Raw genomic sequence first — 22,665 nt, 5'->3', positions numbered from 1 at the left:
AACTCTGTCACACTGCCTTGAACGCAAGAGGGTTCACAGCTATTCGTAGAATGATAGGTTTCATATGGGCTGGAACAGACCTCTGAAGGTCCCCAGTCTGAGTATCCTCTCAAAGTGGACTATTGTCAATGCTAGATAAGCTTGCCCACAGCTTTGTTTAGCCAGGCCTGAAAACCTCCAATAATGGATATTCAACCATCTATATGGGCTCCAGCAAAGTGTTTGGAAACTTTCCCCACCCCACCATCAGTGTCTGATCTGGAGCTACTGTTTGTGGCCATTTTCCCTTCACAGGGCCTGGCCCTAGCAAGAAGAGTATGGCTCTAACATACTCTTAACACCCCTGCAGATAGTTGTAGGCGGGTATTAGATTACTCCTTAGACTTCTTGTCAAAAGGTTAAACAAGCCCTGCTGTCTCAAACTCTCCTCAGACATATGCTCCAGGCCACTATATGCCTTAGCAGCTTTTCTCTGGATGCTCGCCAGTTTCTCCTTATCCTTCTTGAAGTGGACAGACCAAACCTGAATCCAATACTTCAGATGCAGGCCCACTAGTGACAAACAGAGTGGAGGTGGGATAAAAGCTACACTTGATACAGTTCTCTAACATAGCACAAGTGCGTGGTTTGCCTTATGTGCACTGAGAGCATGCTGTTGGACCACATTCAGATTGGCATCCACTGTAACCCCAGGCCCATGACATAAGGATCTAGTTATCTGATTAGAACAAAAGCGACAAGTTTTACTCTGAACAGTCGAGTAATTTACCTTGTTGGAATCCTTTTCCAAGAATGAACACAGAAAAATTGCAATTTATGCAGGATTTTTCACGTATGGACTTCATTTTCCCAAAAATCACACAAGTCCTTATTGTCTTTGAGCCCTGAATTAACTTTCAGTTTAGAAAAATGTGGTCTAATTGACTGTCTGTATAAGGATAACTAAAAGTCATTAGGCATTCATCCTCAAGAGATAGTCTGCCATGATATTGTTGACCTAGCATTTAATTATTCTTTTTCTAAAATTCTTGTGCATCCCTCAGGCTCCTCTCAGCTACAGTATTCCTTGATTGAAGTTATTCTAAAGTCTTATGTTTCAACACTTAATTTTATTCAGAAGGAATAGGGATCAACATATCCTCTAAAATGTTGAGAATTTCTTTTCTTTTCTAGAATCCCACACACAATACATTTCCTCCTCCCTCTGATGCCTGGAAAGTCTTCTGCACATTGTAGATTTTTTATCCCCTTTGCAGCTGCTTTTTCCCAAATACTGTATACTTACACCTTCTTTCCAATGCGTCACAATAGTGCAAAGAAATGTTTCAAAAGAAAGTGTTTAAAATAAAAAAGGTTGAATGATTTTCACCAGAAAACTGGTATTGGCATTGGATTAGAAATCAATGAATATCTTATGGTCCCGCAAGATGTGAAAGTGCAGCTAGTCTTTTTTTTCCCATCCTGGGAAAATACTAGTGGCCAGTACAGAAAGAGAACTTAATGTATCACCAAACAGATTATGTAATCTATAAACAGAGGAAGGAAAGAAATGAAGCATCTAATTACTAGAGACGACCTATTGCAAATTCTCCAATTATGACACTCCTAGATGGTAACAAAGGATTTCTGTGAAGCGTGCTAGAATGGCCTGGTCATTTGCTAAGATGTACGTTGTTACCACTTCTGCAGAACATTGCTGAGTAACACAATAGGTATATCAGTCTTGCCTCCAACCAGAAACTCAAAAGAAATCTGTCTACAAAAAGTGGCGTTGGAAGTTACAAGTCATAAAATATTCATTCCTGCCACTCCACAGAGGGTTAGATTAGAATAATTGCCAATGGAGCAACTCAGCTAATAGGTCTGATCTGAGGACTGTTAATCACTTTCAGGCAAAGTCACTCCAATAGGTTGACATACGGTGGGTTTCACCCATTTTGTGATTAGCCAGAACAATGCTTTCTCATTAACAAGTGTGGTCTAGAATTACCTTACATTACGTAAAAAGACCCTTTACCAGTACTTACAGAATCTTCAAAAATCCTGCCTAAGGTTTCCCCCTTTTGGCTCTGCACTCATGTTTGCATTTTTACAATATGCAGTTCATTCCTCCTTTTTGCATTAAGGCCTTCAGTTCATGTGGTATAGTAGTTGCTATTATCTGAATTGTTACTACTAACTGAAATATTCTCAAATCCTTAAGGAGCTAACAGCATGATTGCCAAACACTTCTATCACAAATGCTTACTTTCCTTCATGTGAATGATCTTACTGGAGCAGTAGAGGAAGACAAGGACACAAATGATTTATATACATAAGATGATCGCATGTAGCCTATGTAAGAGTTTTTAATTTGAATGAAAGAGGTTGTGAATTAATTAGGAATGTTGTAAGTTTTTCTTTAGAAGTACATGTATAATTATCTGTCAGCAGCATCAGAATCTGGATGCGACGCATAGCATAGCATAGTATAGCATAGCGTAGCATAGCATAGCATAGCATAGCATGTACTTACAGCATGTTCTTGTATATGCATAACTATTTTGGGAAATATACAATCATTTTCTTTGTCTTGCATGTATGAGCACATACATATCAGTAATAAAATTTCTGTTTGGCATGTGTTAGAAAGGAGTAATGTGTTTTCAGTAGCGATTAGAAGGGCAAAATAAGCTTTTGTGTGATATTTGCAAATCTGACAAATGGCCTTGAAAACATATTCATCATGTGCTAATGACATTTTTCTTTTAAATCCAGACATCTTCCTTATATTGAAAGCTTCATCTACCAAAAGATTTAAATCTTGGTCAGAATACTGCCAGAATTTTCTGTTCTCTGTAACTGTCTGACAGAGATTTTACATCCTTAAAATTTGCTTTGGAAATAGGTGAAGTCGAACCATTGAGGCAGTGGTATTCAAACTGGGGTTAACAGCTACCATCATGGATTAAAATGTAAAAAGATCTCATGTTTGCTCTAGTGATTTAAAGGAGGCTCATCAACTGTCATCTTGGACTACTTAGATTTCTGCTATTTTGTAGTATGAGACATAACCTCAGAGAAGGAAAGAGCAGTGATGAGGCAAAAGGACTTCACTATCATGAGGAATGAAGATAACAAGGATGTATAATGTCACCTAGATGGCAGGAGTCCAGCCTTTGCTGATGAGGGGGGAAGACATTTTTCACTATAAAAACTCTTTGTTCTTCATAAAACTAGCTACAGTCTTCTTCAGGAACAGTTATGCAGAAAAAACAAAGCCCTTTTTGAGATTTTTAACAATTCTTTTTCCAGAAGACCCAAAAATAAAGTCAGATGGAGGATATGTAACCAAAGACATATTTGAAATCAGAATGTTAAGCCAGAAGATATAAAGGCAATGCATGTTTAGTTGCAAGTAGATTCCTTCAAAAAATCAGAATGTTTTGAGTAGTTTGGTTTATTTTGTATCTCTTATAAACTCCTTTAACAAACACACTCTTTTAGCCTTTTTGAAGCTTACAGATCCAGAAAATGGATAAAATTTTTTCTTCTTCAAAGTCAAATGTGGGCTATAGATCAGAAGGGATTCATCTGCATGCAGTTGGCCACCCTTCTGGAATAGGCAGACTGTGTCACAAGGCTTTGAAGAACAAGGTAAAGCTAAATGTCCATTTATGTTAAAGTTGCCACAACAGATGTATATAGTAAGCCCCAACACTGCTTTTCATCTCCCACTCTCCTGCTGCAACACTAACACCTTAAGGGTTACCCACATTGTGCTTCATCTTCTCTGCACCTTGTGAAAACAATAGAAAAAAATACATATTCTGTACCACAGTTTTATTAAGGGCTGGTGCCTCGTCCTCTTTCCTAGAAACTCTAGAGATCTCAGTGCGTTGGTTTTTATTTCCCTCAAAAAAAGGGAAAAAAAACCCAAACAATCCTCTGTGTATTTTGCCCAAGAATCACTCTGCACTGCTTGGTCAGTTCCACGCACTGAAGCATGTTGATATTTCTTAGAAAGATTACCACACCAAATCCTGAGGTTGTGTAGGTCCATCTTGTGATATTCTTACTCTTCTTTTGATTAATACATTTCTGGAAGAATTGTCTCCTAGACCGCGTAGAGCTTCATGTGGAATATTAGTATTCATTATCAATCTGCAATTGTTCTTATTTTAAACATGCTGTTTGGTGCTGAAGGTTTGCTCTACCTCTACAGTATGCTGTTTGAAAACAGACAGACCTGTGGTACCTGCATTGGTACCTGTGTCCTTGTATTTAATCTTTCTTCTTCATAGAGTTGGTGAATGTAGTTGAGTTTTGGTAGGCCTATGAAAAAAAGTTACCTCTGAGTAAGGAACTGATGGATAAAGTTGAGTATTTGATTGGGTAGAGAAGGAAATTTGGACAGGGTAATATGTCGACAATATCTGTTCATGTGACCCGTGGATTTCCCTTTGTCATCCTATGCCTGAGAATATATGAAGGGGGCTGGGAAGGCAAAGGGACGTTCAACTGTCATCACTGGCATCTTCTCTGACCATTGCACCATCATCAAATGCATTGGAATTCTCATTTGTTTCAGACTTTTCCTTCATATTCTGTGCAGCCTTAGATGCATTTTCATAACTACATAGCTGGGAAGATGTAGGTACAGACTTCTTTCTAGGAGAGGAAGCCTGCTGCAAGTTTGATTCCTGTGAAATCTGAGTAAAACTCAGAACTGTTTGAAGCTTGACTCATTTCAGATTTTGTTGGAGATCAGAAACTCAGGCCTTTTTCATCAAAGGCATCATGATGTAGGTGGATCAGACACTGGAGACAAACATCATCTCAGAAAGGGCTGAGAAAGCACATGCTGGTTAAAAATTGTTCTTGAAGCACAGATAAATATGCAATTGATTGAGTGCACGAGGATCCATCAATTCCTCTCATGGACTTGACGTTCAACAGCTGAGTTTGTGGAAAACACATGTGTTTTCATATGATTGATATACAAGCAAAAAACCACAGGTCATTTCAGCTCTATAATGTTTGGACATTTTAGATTTATTGAATTCACTATAAAAATCAGCACAAAGCCATAAAACTAAGAAACAGAGATTATTTTAGGGTGAACCCTTTTTAGCCAAATTTCTGCTGTTCTGTGACTTCACCTGTTGTAGTTTTCTAGAACAGGTGAGAAAGGAGTGATAATTTTCTGAGATTATATAGTGTCCAATACATTGACAAATATGCAGAATATGACAAGGAAAAGCTCCTCAATATGTAATTAGAGGCAGTGTAAAAGTTGGTTATGTTACTGTGATAACTTTCTAAAGTGCTGGCTACAATATGTGGTAGTGCTCACATCCAAAGGGAACCAGGGAAAGTACCAAGGAAGATTAGACAGAATGTGAAAATTACTGAAATTGTAGTTGCTCCTGAGTCTCTCAGGCCATTACGTACAGCTGATGAGCTCCAAGAAGAGTGAAGCCAGTTAGGTCCTGTAGTACTGGCCTAGTAAACAGATGACTGCTAGGACAGATAGGGTAAGTTTTGACTGAAATCCATGAACGTTCTTGTGTGCATGTCTTTGAAGTGCCAGCTTTGAACAATAAATTGCCATCCTGTAGAAAGTAACCAAGTGGGTTATTACTGGCTTGTGAGGCTCACAAATCCCAGGGTTTAATCTTACATAGACTCTCCCATGTCTTGCCTGTTCTGAGGACTCTCTAAACTTTGTCCTTTTGCAAACAGAGGCATGAAAATCAAAAGAAGGTATCACAAATTTTTCATCAGTTTTTATTGTTACCATCCTTGGTGCCCTTTGGAGAAGTTTTTAGGATCAGTCCAATGTTAAATGAAGATAGGGTCTGGGTGTCAGGTCCACAGATTTATCTGTCAATGCCACATCTGGTAGGATGGCAGATACATCACGAGGTAGATTTAGACAGATGAGGAAGGAGCACTGAACAAATAAAAATGAGAGTGAAAGTATTGAGATGAGGCAGAAGAGAAAGGAGAACAGGCTGGGACAAATGAAATGCAATCGTACTCTTAGTAAAGAGGAGAATTAAAAATAGAGGAGATAAAAGAGGATTATGGATTAGACACAAGGAGACAGAGAGGACGTGAAGGTGTGATTGGGATACCAGAAAGGAAATTAGAAAGATGAGAATGCAGAATGGAAGTGACCGTAACAAGGGGAACAAGGAGAATGAACACAAACTACACAGGAAACAATGAAGCTGAAGAAAATAAAATTTATAATAGTAATTTTAAAGTGTGGTTGGGAAGCATGAAAAAGAAAAAGGAAATTTTTAGCAAATGAGATTCAATGAGCCTATGGCAGAAGAAAAGTCAAAAAATAAATTGAAATGCAAAAGTCCAATGGTTGTGAGCTTTCCTTTATTAGTAGTGGTTCTGTGTCATTCTGTCACACATAACCATTCAGTTCTGTGAATTTGAGAAAGAGAGCAAATATTCTTAGAATTTGTTGTATTGGCTTACCAGGTCACTTTGATTTCTCTAGACATAGGGTATGTAATGAGCCTCCAAACAAGTAGAAGTTCCACTTAATTTATGAAAACAGAAAACTATTAAAGTTGTTCAGAAGAGGGTAGAATGAGTTTGGGCTCTTTTTTTTTTTTAAATCTGTAAGTTTCTCCGCTCTTAATATTGAACAGTCCTTTCAAGGATTAAAATAAATATCTGTCTCATCTTTGCCATATCTGGAATAAGTAGTAACTGATTCTGCTCTGGGGAATATACTGGAGATAAGGGAAGAGGAAAAAGGAGAGCCGACTGTAGAAGTGCAGCTATGTGAAATTAAGTTTGAGCTCGTTGTGTCATCTGGGGGATGTTCCTGTCTCTCTGGGTAATATGACCCAGTATCCCTCTCCATCATCCTGTGAAGGCAAGCTACATTCCCTTTTTTCCAGTCATGTTCACTTAGTAGTTAATAATGTAATTGTTCTGGTGGTAAGCATACTGCAGCTGTAATTTGCAGAGCTGGGGGAAGCGGATCTATTGTATATGCAGGTGATCTTATCTATTTGCTATTGATATTGATATTTTAGCGAAAATTGTTTCATACACATCAGGAGGTGTTTCCAAAGGGCCTGAAGGCTGAAAACAATAGCCTGAAAAAAAAAACAAGCTGTAATGTTATTTCAGTGTAACCTAATAGGAAGGATCTGGATTATTTCAGGATGTTCTCTGCTATCACTTAGCCTTTCTGAGGCAGTTGGCACCATAGGCAGTACCACACAGATTTCCAGAGGTGAAGCAGACACATTTGTGTAGGCAAACTTTTTAAAGACTGTTGTAAATCCAATATCATTTTAAATCTATTTAAGCAGCACTTACCCTGTGGTTAGACACACTCTGTTAACAACCAAAGAGCAGTATCTGTTGACTCTGTATTACTGTGAGGCAAATACTAGTTCAGAAATTAAAAATTTCTTTCCTCAAACTTTTAAGCTCATGCTGGGTGGACTTTTGCTTATTAAAATTCCAGAACATATTTAATTGTTTATCCATTCTCTGTAAGTACCTCTCACTAGGATATCCAAGTGCTACGTAAACACTTGGACCAAAATGCTTCTGAAAGCCACAGGTTTTATGTGGTGTATTTCTTTCAGCCTTTGCTGATGCAACACACTGTAGCATACTCTGCTAGCCCCATGAAATATAGCAACAGCCTGGAAGTTGGACTTTTAAGACAGACTTCTTGAGCTAAGGACTTTCTTTGGTTTTCTTTAAGTTCCCAGACCCCCAAGTTCCAACTTGAGTTTCAAGACACCATAAGCCTCAAACTCTGCAAAAACCTCAGAAAGAAATGCTATTTTGCCCTGTTTCAAATATGAATGATTAATGCTTATTAGCTGATTTCCACTCAAAAATTGTAGTTCATCTCACATATTTAGGTTAAAACTAAGATCAGATTTGATCAAAATGTAGTTCAAAACTGTCAAAGAGCTTGTAAGCCCATGAACATTTTTGTTGAGCTTCACAACACTTTATCAGTCTTCTATTGAGTTAAATGGGATTTTCCACTAAATGCCACTGATAAACAATCCTTGCGTTAAAAAGTCCTGAACTGTAACCTCATCTGTTGAATAAATAGCCTGTACCTAGGAAACACGTCATCTGTTTGATGCAATTAAGGATTTGTTACACTGGCATTTGCTTTAGGATTAGAGGCCCACATGTTCAGGGTGGTTTTGTGTTTCTGTTCCTAGTTAGTAGAATCACATGTATATATTTGTAATTTCATGAACTTTTTATTCATTTTTCATTTCAATTTAGTAAATGTTCATCCACACGGCATTCAAATGCAGTGTAGTTTTGTTTCAATTGTTACACATTCAAAACATTTGTAACAATCAAAAAGAAAACCAAAGAAAGATGTACTGGGTTAGAATTTACCAAATTAAAGTGAGTATCAAGATACCTATTGGTAATAGAGTTGTAGTAAATGTGTTCAGAGTGCATTTGTGTTAAGATTAAATAAACCTCTGAACCCAAGTTTTACTTCGAGGCCAAGTTGCTAAAAACTTGTATTTATGAAGTTTCTTGCCGTTTTAAAAACTTGTATTTATGAAGTTTCTTGCCATTTTAAAAACTTGTATTTATGAAGTTTCTTGGTTTGATCACCATATCATACAGTTCTGTGTGAATGCATATGAGGAATATCACATAAGGGGAGGGATGATTACCTTCAGTATGCTAAAAGAAACATACATTTATCGTTACAGTTGACTAATGCTTAAGCCAGCTACCCACCACAGACTGGGCCCTTAAATGATAAATTAGGCTGCAACCGAGGGTGGGATTGGGTCATACCTCAGAGCAACACAAGTACTTGCTGGCTAGCAAGAGGAGCAATTTGTCAGGGAAGAGAGAGGCTTGTGAAACAACCCTGGAGCTCAGGCAGTTTTTAACTCCAGAGGTACGGATAGCACAAAGTTCCTGAAGTTGTATGTGCAAAGGAAGCTGTGGTCCAGATTAACAGGCACTTAGTTAAAAGAGCAAAGGTCAGAGAGAATCTTTTCTTAGTAACTTTGGGAAAACCTGGTGATTCATTCCAATAAAGGAGCATTTTCCATTAGCTGGAACAACATTAAAAAAAAAGAAAAAAACCCAAACCCCTAAAATTTTCTCCATAAAGCAGATTAGGAACGCAGGGAAATCTGGAAGAAACAGAGGTCCTCATTAGGTAAAATTGTATGTGACAGGAAAAGTTTAAAATTACCTGGGTTTGCATGCAAATTGATTTTACATCTGCACATGAAAGGATATAAAGGCTTAACTTTCAGGAAACCAATGGGGCATTTGTGCTAAACAACCTGTGCAAAATGGTCTATATACATGCCTTTGAGTGCACTGTGCAGCTGCAAACACTTGCAGGCACACTAGCATGTATGTATCTGTTGATTTATATTTTTGGATTTCTATTTTATGACTGTATTTGTCAGCCTCTGAAAGAGTATTGAGTTTATCCCTTAGAAAAGCCATTGTCCTAAAAGAATTTTGCAGGTAGAAAGGTAGCTGTTGCACACAAATGGTAGAGCTTTTGCAGGATATACACAAGTTAGAGGCCTGAAACAAATCTAAAGCCTGTCGTAGGACCTTTCTACTGCTAAGAGTCCATTATCTCATTATCTCAGATAAGCGTGTGACAACCTGTGATGTGATGACCAGTGGAGAAACCTGCTAATTTATGTACCCCACTGTCCACAGTAGCTCTAGGTCCAGGAAAGTTTAGTAACCTGTGGACCTGGAGGGTGGTGCTGTGCAAAACTGTAGAGGCCCCTTGATCATGCAAATATACTTGCTTTCATGAAGAACTGATGAGCCATTCCAGCTCAGTGTTGTGTTATACATCCCTGTACATGCTTGCGGTAGGTTCAGGATTTCTAGGAAGGATGAGAATCCTGTTTTCATACTGCACAGATGAGCAGTGTGTGCCTCGTTAAGAAAAGACTTTGAGATGTCAGGCTGACTGCATATGCACTGTGTGTAGGTTCATGGAGGCTTACTCTCCCCACCCTTTGGGACAGTTTGGACTCACTGGGTATGTCCACAGTGACTCTGTCTTATGTGCACCATAAGCCTTAAGTTCTTCCGTTGCATCCAGCTTCTAGAGAACTTGCTCCACAACTGCATGTTGTGTGGGAGATGTGACATAGATTTCCAGCTGTACGCCACTTCTGTGCCAACCGCTGTGCAGTAACTCCTCCAGTGGGACAGCCACGGGCCCCAACATCCCAAACAAATCCAAATAATTACCAAATTTGCCAGCCAAAATTTCCAGGTAGAAAAAGAAAATTAATGTAGGGGAACCCACACCAACGTGTCTGACCTGATGAAGGAGCGAAGATGGCCAACAGGAAATCAGCTCAGATGCACCTACCTCCACCCAGTGTTAAGATGCAGAAATTAGAGGCATTTCTGTCAGGAATAGTGAACTAGAGCCTCTCAGTTTTATTTGTGCTGATCTCAGGGGTAAACTTAGAAATACCATGCAACATACTGATATGTCCCAGTTACTCTTATAAGCACACTTAAAAACATGAGTAGTAAATGCATTTTGTAGTAAATGAGGCATTTTATTCACTTGTTGGTCTATAAAAAAATGGGTAACTCATGTTTAGCTCTTCATAAAAAGAATTAGTAATAATTTATAAGACAGTTATAGATTATTTATAAATATACTCACAGTATAAAATATTCATGTTTTTCCAAGAACTGGGAAAACAAAGTAGGGCTTCTGCAAAGCATAGAAGATTTTTTAAAAACCCTTTTCACACAGCACAGACATTATGCAGTTTTTCCTTGCTTCCATTTCCAAATTCATTCATTTCTTCTAGCTTATTGTTTTAACTTATATATTCATGCACTACCACTGTGTCAAGGGGAAAATGGGATTATTTTTCTGTATAATAACATGAAGGCCTACAAGCTGTCACTGGTGCACATCAGGACAAATGTTCTGGTATGTACATACCTTCCTGGAATCACAATTGCCAGAAAGTCTCTGACTGGCTCTGTTGCTGGCCACAAAGGCAATAACACAGTAATGAAGCTTTAGGTTGACTGTATAAATCTTCTGTACAATATTGCAGTCTAATTTACAATATTGCACCAACAATATCCACAATAGCTGACACTGTGAAACACTTCGCAATCTAGTCTACTCTGCAAAATTCTATGCTTATTGAAATGCTCCAAATACAATTTATTGTTTTGGAAATTAAGATAGTGATGAGCCTCAGAGAACTGATTTTAACTCCCAGGTCTTTGGCACTATTTCTTCTATTTTTTGGCTGAATCTTTTTATAAAATCAAAATAAAAACACTGTTTTGTCTGTATACTATTAATTAAGTTATGAGAGACTACCTGTCTTTTTGCATTTATAGCGGGAATGCTAAGACTTCAGTATGTGAGATGGAGACCTTATTAGATGAGAAATAGTAATATGCAAGTTTGTGTGAGATGTTTCACACATACCTGCTCTTGAATACAAGCTGAATATTACCTTTGAAAATCTGAGAAAAAAAATCTCCTTTCTGGCTTACTAACTATTTTCAGTAACACAGAATAAAAATTCTGAGACCATTCCTGAGTAGGAAGACCTTTGATTTTGGCATCAGACCTTTACCATCTTGAAACATAAGTGCAGCTAACCAACTGATAAACCTCACAGTGTTAACACAATAGTCAGCATTCCCAGCTATTCTCAAGTCTGCAGATATACTGCTAGACAGGAACGTTTCTCCATCTTCCAAAAGGAAAAGGGAAAAGATTTACTGAAACCAAAGCTCATGCTAGAAATGCTCAAAAAACAATAAACTGAGTAAATTTAAAAAGAAATCCTCCGTGTAACTATCAGATGTCTGGAAAACACCATAACTTTTCAGATATTTAAAAATAATTCACTTCAACTTAAAAGAGGATGAGTCTTTTGCTACAAAGGATATAAAAAAAGCTGAGTAACATGTAATTTACTGCCTTCTAAGAAACAGAAAAAATATCTAGATCTGTGAAAATGAATTGGTCTTTTTCTGTGTTTGGAAAACAACACCAGTGATTGAGAGTCTTTCCTGATAATAATAATAATGCATTGTCCTGTACTGAGAAGGGTTATCTGCAATTTCAGAATGGACAACGTTTCAGTGGAGTGTATTACTGCTGCTTTCTTTCCAGTTAATAAAATGTGAAACACACAATTTCTAAGGTTGTATACTTTTAGAGTACTTAGTGAAAACAGCAGAGTTGTTGGAGATAGCCCAGCAAGATGAGTGCTATCCTTAGTTTTGCCCAGACTAGGGCAATTTTGTGGTAAATTCCTTAACAAAACCATGAAGGGAAAATTGCTTGCTTGTTGATTTATTGGACTGTCCATTTTAATGCTTGGCACAAAGTTCCCACCTTCTGGATGTGTGCTAGGAGACAGCAACCCCAGTACTGTAGTCCACTTCTTCATCAGCATGGTTTTATCTCGGCATTGCCTCCTTTCTGACAATCTCAACTCAAGCAAGAAACTCTTTTTATAATGATGATGTCCTTGGCTTTGTAAGGAATGTATTACCTTCAGATTTAGCGTCTCACCTCCAGCCTGACATTCTCCTTCTGAATGAAGCGGCTGAAACAAGAGGCTTCCTGTGATATATCAGGCATTTCCAACCCCTTCTTTGCAGACTATTGTATAATGTACATGCACAAGCTGAAATAGTGCTCTTGCAGAGAATTCCTGACTCTTGCATTTCTCAGGAGTTATAGAGATCTAGAAGGAAAAATATTTTGATTACCAGTTAAAGAGAAGTCCATCAGCTACCTTCTTCCCAGAGTCGGAGGTTCTGTCTTATTGGCATCACATGCCAACATTTTTCACATTGGTCCGGTGTTAAAGAAGACATGATCAGTTCTTAATTTCATAGATGCAAAATTGTTAGCAAATGCAGTGTTAATATCTAATCAGGAACAGTCAGTCAGTGTCTTCCTACACATTGATATTTTTCTGCAGACCCTCTGCATTCATTTCTAAATTCCTAATATTCAGCACCAAAGATATATCCAGGATTTTTGGTATCATATCATGTAACAGTTTAATTCAAATCTGCTCTGTGTTTTGCCTGAGAGTTATTGAGATGCAGACTTCTTTGGTATAAGTAGCTAAGCTTTTATTCTGAAACAAACATAAGGTCACAAATAATTTAAATGTGATTGGAAACATCATAGAAAACTGAGAATGTGGTATTTCCCACTTACCCTCTTTTTCAAATTTTAAGATACTCAAGCAGACCTGACTTGGTTTTCCCATGTCTATGGACTTCCTTTCACACACTGTGGATACCATCACTGCTCAGAAATTAATCATCATAAATCTGGAAAAGCTCATAACACTAGCATTCAGCCAACTGTAGTCTAGAGAGCTTTTCTGAAAGCCAGAAATTATTATACTGAAGAAATATCAACAAAGTATTATTAACTGATTTTAAAATATAATATCTAATTCCAGAAATGTACTTTCTAATTTTACCTCCAAACTAAAGAAGCAATATATTTTTCCAAACCAAAACTATTTATGGAGAACAATGAAAATTACAAAAAAAAAAAAAAATTCTATTTGCTGAAACTCAGGGAGGATTTCCAAAAGGAAAATGAAAAGTAGAAATCAACTTTGTGTTTTAAATATTTTCTGTTTCATAAAGAAATCTACCAGAATAATTGAAAGAGTTGCATTTCAATCTGGAACTTAATTGTATATGATAAATTAAGGTTCACATGAGCTTTTTTTTTTTTTAAACTTAAAGCTACAAAGTTTCATTGAAGAAGAATGGATAATGTTAACTGTTACATGCCATGCAACTGTTATGACTATAGCAGTTTAAAAAATTTAAAAAAAAAAGAAAAAGAAAAAGAAAAGAATGCAAGAGGAATTTTAGAAATGCTTTCAAACGGCCAATTCATTGGCCCAAAAAGGCAAAAACAGTTCAGCTGTATAGACTAACCATCATTATTTATATTATTAGAATTATGTAGCTGATCAATATGCAGCAGAATACACCAAGACTGAACAAACTTCTAGTAGACTGAAGGAACCTGCTTTAGAAACAGTTTGAGATACATAAGGTGACTGCATCTATAATGATTATTGAGCATCACTCCAAACTCAGAAAGTCTTTCCCTTTTAGTCTTACTAGAAGACTGTGAAGACTTCACTCCTCTGATAGCCACAAATCTTCTGAACTCCATCTAAAACTATTAATGGCCAATGTGCTGTATGTCGTGGGGATATTCAGACATATTGTCTTTCACCCTTCAATTTGCTAAGGAAGATGAGCCAAACTCATCTAATCTTGTCATATAAGATGGGGTCTTGATTCACCCTATACTCCTTTTGGCTTTTTCCTCCATTTGTTCCTGTTTGTTCTTTTTGAACATGGGTGAGCATAGCTACAAACAGTATTTTGCATGGAATTTCATGAGTGGCTTGCACAATGGCACTGATGTGCCCATATTTCCTGCTGAAAATGCTTTACTGTGTGTATTCCAGGATCATACCTGCCTTCATGGTCTTGCTACACCAAAGACTCAGTTCTCCTGTGATCAGCTGGATCACACCTTTCTCTTTTCTAGTATTTCCTCCTAGTGAGTTCCCAGTGTACAGTAGAATTTATTAATCACCAGGTGAACTACTTTGCATCTTGCACTGTGAACTTTCTCCATTTCTATTACTTAATCCTTAATGTCATCCAGACCCAATCTGAGTCATTACTGAGAATACTTCTAAATATTATCTTATTAGCAGATGTCAGTACCAGTTCTACTTCTTGTTTTGAAGGCATTAATAATTAGTTAATTATATACTTTCAAATCTGTGCACTTATATTCAGCTTTGCTAACCATTTCATATATGGCATTATAGCAAATACTTTCCAAAAGACCACCTTTCGTAAATGTTAGGATCAGGCTTTTAAACACACCACTGGGGGGGGGTTGTCCATAATGAGACAAAATGGGCCCTACCAGTCAGTTTCCAGACGAAAATACCACACTGCCAAAGAGGAATGCTGATGTAAGATTTCAGCAAGTTGTGGGCCTCCTAGACAGAGTTCATGTTAGATCTGCTCTGTGATCAGTCTTTTGAGCAAGGAGGACTGAAACAAGAACAGTGAAGGGAAACGCTTATTCAACTACCAAGAACTCATATCTTAAAAAAAATACCAGCAGAACTAAAAATGCTAGAAGTATTGGCTATACAGTGTGGTATGAAGAAAAGCTACACAAGAACAAGCAAGTACTGACAGAAAATTCAAAAAACTTGGTAACATTACATTAGTCAGACAACTAGACATTAAATGATAAAATATCTCCTTCCAATTCTGTATTAAAAATTTAACTGAAGAAAGTCTCTCATCAGTCACCATGTGATTATGTTCGGAACTATCATAAAGAAAAATATTCTGCACCAAGAATTTCATTTTTATTCATCTTCTGATAGCAATTGTCTTACCAAAAAAAATATTCTTGTACAAGACATAACTATAAGCAACATTTCTTTTGTCACCTGGTAGGCAAAGGAAAACTTGGGCAGACTTGTGACATGAGGTTCTCTGCTGCATGCTCAACTGCAACCAGCTGTATCATATTAGATCTACTGATATGGGAATAAAATCATATTATTTATAAGATTCTCAGAAAAAATGTTTTTTTATTGCTAATATCTGGAATGCACTTTTAAGGGATGCAATTTTAAGCATGATTAAAATGAATGTAGGTAAAAAACACAAATTTGCTGAACAAAATTCATCCTTAGCTTAAATCCCTTAAAGTTCATGGAAGTGCACGTGGGACAGGTTAACCCATCAGACTGATAATTCACTCTTCTTAAGCAAAGTTCATAATTTTCCTTTCTTATTTAACTCCGTTCCCCAAAACTGCTTTTCCACAAAGACCTTTGAAAAGAACTAAAGCACCAAAACAACTTAATGATTAGGTAGAGCAGCAATTCAGGGAAGTCCTTAATATTAATAAGGGATAATTAATAATTAAAATTCAGCAGTGAGCTCTGTGCAAATCGTTCTGTTAATCACCTTGTTATATTCTACCCTTCTTACTCTCATTAGCCTGGATTTCATAACTCTGCTTATAGTTTTAACGTAAATAAACACCATGCACTTTACTTAAGTTAGATAATAAAAGAGCCACAAACTGACAGTAGATACAACCATAACAAAGCATGCTGAGAGTCTCTCCAGGAAACACAATGTTTGCTTGTACAGTGGTTCAGGTGGTGCTTACAATATTTTGCTGTTGTATATAAGAACAGGATTTTTTTCTTTTTTAAAGAACAGTTCACTTCATTTTTTGACAGTAATTCAAATCCTTAAAAAAATTTTGTGACTATTAGAAATCATTTGATTTGTGAATGTTTCTAGAGGGTCTAACCAGATTTAATGCTCCAGTCTCACAGGCTTACCTTGTTTCTGTGGACTGAACTCCCTCTAAATGGAAACCTGAGGCAGTCACGTTAAAACTTGTTGTTGCCTGGCCTCGTGCAACTTTCCCAACCAACCATTAACAGTTCGGGGCACTCTTTTTATTTTTCAGTGAGACATCAAAATTTTGTGCAGAATGCATATAGTTTTTCTTAGGAAAAGCTAGTTTAAAACGAAAAAGTCTTTCTGTTAACAAAAAAATGCTCATAGAAAATGTTCAACTAGTTCTACTGCCTGAGTCCTTTTGAATGTCCCCAGTCTGAACTGGTCAAGAAGTGACAACCATAAAAGCTTTTTCAGTCATGTTAACGCTAGCCTGGTGTCAGATTGCCTTTCTCTAAATCCGTAAGACTTTCCTGGCAAAGTCTGTGCTGCAACTTTTGCAGAGGGCTCCGACTTAATTATACCACAAGTATTGAAAATGAAGAAGTCTCTCCTCTGGTTCAGCACTAGCTCAGCTCTCCCTGGAGCAATGTCCATAGTGTGGGGTCTGCAAATCAAGGAATATGCTGCAAAATTTGGAAAGAATTCAGAGGAAAACTGTGAGACCGACTAGAATTGGAAAACAAGTATTTCATTGACTTGTAACAGAATATGTTTAGTTTATCAAAGAGAAGGTTAAAGGGCTATGCAGCTGCAACCTTAAAATTTATCTAATACAGCAACAAAAATAGCATCGAGGGGATTTTAAAACAGTAAGCAAAGTTACTGGAAGACCCAATGATTGGAAACTCACACCATGCAAAATCCAGATTACAAGCAAGCTACAAAGTCATGACTCTGAACATGTTAGGAAGAATTCTGGTAGCTTCTTTATGCTTTCAAACCAAGATTCGAGCTTTTAAAAAATTCATGGTCTATTTCAACCATAACTATTGTATTTAAAACAGAAGATAATTATAGAAAACCCTGTTTTATGCAGTGGAACCAACAAGATGACTACACTGGTTCCTTCTGTCCTTAAAATCTATGATTTTCCGAATGCCATTTTCTCTAACATAACACTATACAGTCACAATGCAGTAATTTCAGTCTGATTTTCTTTTTTTTCCTGTCTTCTGTTATGTTTTGTTTGCTTTGCTGGCTTTGCTTTTTTTTGTTCCTTTTCTTTTTTGTTTGGGTTTTTTTGTTTGTTTCTTTCTTTCACTCCAGGAATTGGTCAGGGTGTTCCAGTGGTGGCCCTTATTGTGGAAGGAGGTCCCAATGTTATCTCCATTGTTCTGGAGTACCTGCGAGACACTCCTCCTGTTCCCGTTGTGATATGCGATGGCAGTGGCCGAGCATCTGACATCCTTGCCTTTGGTCACAAATACTCTGAAGAAGGAGGGTAAGTAATTTCCTAGTGTGTGTTCTTTCTCCATCCACAGGTTCAATTTGGTGGTAAGACAGAGCCCAGGAAATTATTAGCAATACGGTGCAAAAGCAATACCTTCCTCACATGGCTGTTTCCATCATTGATATGGGTGAAATATTGAAGGTATCCAGAACAAAAAAAAAAAAAGGGAGTTAAAGCAACACTAAGGAAAGTCTACAGAATAAATCAGAGGTGTAGAAACTGTATCATATAGTTACTTGCTATGACATGTAACACACTGACAAGTACAAGGTATGGTATCTTGCAGTTGCAGGTCAAGGGATGCAGTCAAAGGGCATGGGGAATTATTTTCACTGCCTTAGATATGCTATGTCATTATAATATAGTGTACTGCTATCTTCAGGTTTCATTTAGCCCTACATGTTCATATAAGCTAGTTTGTATTTGCTTTGCCTATTGGGCATTATTCTGCACACCCATCTATAGTCACACGTGACTGCTTGTGCACTGATCTGTGTTTGCGCTGTTCCACCTTTCTTTGCAGACTCAAGGTGAGGCAAGGATAGTATTCAGCTTTTATTATAGAAGATTCAGGTATGGGTTTTTTTGAATGAGGCTGTAAGCATGCTTTGCAAGTTCCAAAGTGCATATTATTACTGAATGCCCAAATCTTTAATATTCTTTGTTCTTCTCTTCTACCCCCAAAAATATGGAAACAACCATAGAATCACAGAACAGTTGAGGTTGGAAAGGACCTCTGGAGGTCATCTGGTCCAAAACCCCTGCTCAAGCAGGTCCACCTAGAGCCAGTTGCCCAGGACCATGTCCAGATGGCTTTTGAATATCTCCAAGGATGGAGACTCCACAACCTCTCTGGGCAACCTGTGCCAGTGCTCAGTTACCCATACAGTAAAAAAGTATTTCCTGATGTTCAGAGGGAACCTCCTGTGTTTCAGCTTGTGCCCATTGCCTCTGGCCCTGTCACCAGACACCACTGAAAAGAGTCTGGCTCCATCTTCTTTACACCCTCCCTTCGGGTATTTATATACGTTGATGAGATCCTTTCTGAGCCTTCTTTGCTCTGGGCTGAACAGTCCCAGCTCCCTCAGCCTTTCCTCATATGTGAGGTGATCAAGTACTTTCATCATCTTGGTGGCCGATCGCTGGATGCTCTCCAGTATGTCCACGTCTGTCTTGTACTGGGGAACCCAGAACTGGACACAGGACTCCAGGTGTGTCCTCACCAGTGCTGAGTAGAGGGGAAGGATCACCTGCCTTGACCTGCTGGCAGCACTCCTCCTCATGCAGCCCAGGATGCCATTGGCCTTTGTTGTTGCAATGGCACATTGCTGGCTCATGTTCAACTTCGTGTCCACCAGGAACCCAAGGTCCTTTTCTGCCAAGCATCTTTCCTGCTGGGAGGCCCTCAGCATGTACTGGTACATGGGGTTGTTCCTCCCCAGGTGCAGGACTTTGCATTTCCCCTTGTTGAACTTCATGAGGTTCCTGTCAGCCCATTTCTCCAGCCTGTCAAGGTCCATCTGCCAGAGGGCAGTGTAACCCTCTGGCATATCAGTCTCTCCTCCCAGTTTTATATCATCAGCAAACTTGCAGAGGGTACACTCAGCCCCATCTTCCAGATCATTAATGAGGACGTTGAGCAGGACTGGACCCAGGATTGGTCCCTGGAATACACCACTAGTTGCTGGCCTCCAACTAGACTTCATACCACTGACCACAACCCTCTGGGCCCAGCCATTCAACCAGTTTTCACTTCACCTCACTGTCTGCTCCTCTAGCCCATGCTTCAACAGCTTCTCTCTGAGGATCTCATGGGAGACAGTGTCAAAGGCCTTACTGAAGTCTAATATCCACTGCTTGCTCCTCATCTACCAAACCTGTCATTTCATCACAGAAGGTGATCAGGTTGTCAAGCATGACTTCCCCTTGGTGAATCCACAATGACTTCTCCTGATCATCTTCATGTCCTTCACGTACTTGGATATGGTTTCCTGGATTAGGTGCTCCATCATCTCCCCACGGATCAAGGGGAGGCTGACCAGCCTGTAGTTCCCTGGATCCTCCTTCTTGCTCTTCTTGAAGATAGGAGTGACCATTGCTTTTCTCTAGTCCTCAGGCAATTCTTCCAGTTGTCATGATTGCTCAAAGATTATGCGGTGATATCAGCCAGCTGCCTCAGCATTCATAAGTGCATCCCATCAGGGCCCATGAACTTATGTATGTCCAGTTTGTTTAAGTATTCCCTGACCTGATCATCTTCCACCAAGCGTATGACTTCCTTCCTCCAGAGTTTCCCCTCTGGTCTCTGGGGCCTGGGATTGAAGAAGGCACTCAGTACTTCAGCCTTTTCCATGTCCTATGTCACCAGGTCCCCTGCCCCATTCATTGAGCTTGGAGGAGGTGATAACTTGAATATTAACCAGCTTTCTTGGGCCCCTCTTCCCTCTGGGTCTTATCCCATAGGACTCTTCCAAGCAGATCCCCAAAGATGCCAAAGTCTGCTCTCCTCAAGTCCAGGTTGTAATGTTGCTTTTTGCTCTCTCCCTCCTCTCAGAATCCTGAACTCCACCATCTCATGGTCACTGCAGCCAAGGCTGCCTTTGACCTTCACATCCCCATTGAGTCCCTCTTTGTTGGTGAGTATGAGGTCCAGCAGGGCACCTCTCCTCATTGGCTGCTCTATCACTTGGGTCAGGAAGTTCTTGTCAATGCACTCCAGGAACCTCCAGGATTGCTTATGCCCTGCTGTGTTGTCCCTCCAGCAGATACCGCAGTGGTTAAAATTCTCCATAAGGGTGAGGGCCTGTGAACATGAGGCTGCTCCTAGCTGCCTGTAGAGGGCCTCATCCACTTGCTCTTCCTGTTCATGCAGCCTATAGCACACACCCACTACAATGTCACCGTTACCTGTCTGCTCTTTAATCCTAACCCATAAACTCTCAGCTAGCTCATCATCCATCCCCAGGCAGAGCTGCATGCACTACAGCTGTTCTTACATAAAGGACAACTCCAACGCCTCATCTTCCCAGCCTGTCTTTCCTAAGAGCTTGTATCCCTCCATTGCAACAGCTCCAGTCATGGGAGCCATCCCACCATGTCTCTGTGATCCCAACACGGTCATAGCCCTGCAACTGCACACAGATCTAACTCATTATGTTTATTCCCCATACTGTGCACATTAGTATAGAGGCACTTCAGAGAGGCATTCTAGCACACTGATTTCCCAGGAAGGGCTTTGGGGATTTCTCCATAATGATGCCCTGTAGGCACTTCCTTGCTTATGTAAAAATGATGGAGGTGAGCCCACTTAAGCCCTGTTTTGTTGATTTTGTGATCCCTTCCCATCACATCACTCCAGGCTCTTTGCTCATCAGCTCTGTGTATCCCACTGTCACAGGGCTGCTGGTGACTCTCTCACCCTCACCCAGCATTCATACTTTAAAGTCCTTCTTACCAGGCCAGCCATTTTGGCAAAGGTAACTTTGCCCTGCTTCATGAGGTGGATCCCATCTCTCACAAGGAGACACTGATCTGCAGACAGGGTCACATGGTCATAGAACCCAGAACCCTGTCACCAACACCAGCTCTGCAGCCAGCTATTGACCTATATTATCAGTGTCCTCCTCCCCACACCCTTTCCTCTGACCAGCAAGATTGAGGAGAACACCACCTGGGCCTCCATGCCCTTGACTACTGCTCCCAGAGCTCTGTAGTCACTTTTGATACTCTCCAGGTTTCCCCTTGCAGTATCATTGGTGACCATGTGGAAGAACGGCAGGGCGTAGTAGTCAGATGGTCAGACAAGTTTTGGAAGTCCCTCCACAATATCCCAGTTCTGGGCCACAAGGTCAGGTCAAGAGATGAGTGCCTCTGTCCCCTGCAGCAAGGAGTTGCCTATTATAATCACTCACTGCTTCTTCCTGGTGGTCTTGCATGGGTTAGGGTCAGGTGGCACAGATCCTTTGCTTGAAGGCACATGTGGCTTCTCTTCAGCTTTGAGAGCAGTGAACCTGTTTTGTAGTTGTAAGCTGTTAGGTGGGGCAGGAGCCTTACTCTTGGTGCCAGCAGTCACCAGCTTTCATCCTTTGCCTTCTCCAGAGGTTGCACTGACCTAAATACTAGGTGTGGACACTGCCTGCATCTCTATTGCAGTTGGGGTCCAGGATTCTTCAAGCTGTTGCATCTCAGAGAAGATCCTATCTATCTCCTTTTCGTATTCTCTGATGTTGCGTAGCCTGCTCACTTCCTTCCGTAACTCCTATGCCTGGTGGCACAGCTCCTCCAAGACAGTAGACCTACAGGAAAGAAGGCCACGTCTCCTGGCATCAAAGGTAGACCCTGCAGCCTGGGACTTGGAGAGCTGCATCCACCACCCAAAGCTCCATCTGCATCAAAACCTCTCCTCTTGCAGAGGCAGCTACTCCAGCACCTGCCAGCAAAATTACCCTGTGGTAAAAATAAATGTGATCATGAACTTACTCAACCTAAAACTCCTACTGAGAATAAGGTAGTTTTCCACAAATACTTAAATCCGTTTTATATTCAGGTTCATGCATAGTCCAGTGCTGCATCTGGGATAGATCTGAATGTGCCAGGTTTCATCTGAATCTGTGAGAAGTTGTTTCTCCATTTTCAGCAACCTCACTGTTAACACATTTAGCATAACCTTCCTCAAACATGTTTTATCCCTTTGTTTGCTATGTACCTATACAGTTTCCATCTACCTTGCCTGTGTTCTGATGTCATCATGAAAAAGAATATAGCAAGAAGAGAATGATTGCAGTTTATTTCAATATATAAAGGGGGCTTATAAGAAAGATGGAGAGAGACTTTTTACAAGGGCCTGTACTGAC

The 22,665-nt window shown here is 39.5% G+C and overlaps 1 protein-coding gene across 1 annotated transcript in view; it reads left to right on the top strand.

The window, feature by feature from the left end:
• TRPM3 (transient receptor potential cation channel subfamily M member 3) overlaps positions 1–22,665 on the top strand; it is a 146,311-nt gene that overhangs the window by 24,826 nt on the left and 98,820 nt on the right. The window contains exons 5-6 of the mRNA XM_050913591.1: positions 454–482; positions 17,629–17,803. Of these exons, the coding sequence (XP_050769548.1) occupies positions 454–482; positions 17,629–17,803 (204 nt within the window). The remainder of the gene's footprint in view (positions 1–453; positions 483–17,628; positions 17,804–22,665) is intronic.

This window comes from Gymnogyps californianus, chromosome Z (genome assembly GCF_018139145.2).
Source record: "Gymnogyps californianus isolate 813 chromosome Z, ASM1813914v2, whole genome shotgun sequence".
NCBI lineage: Eukaryota > Metazoa > Chordata > Aves > Accipitriformes > Cathartidae > Gymnogyps > Gymnogyps californianus.
Note: the sequence above shows the minus strand (reverse complement) of the source record. Positions and strands in the feature narration are given on the sequence as shown.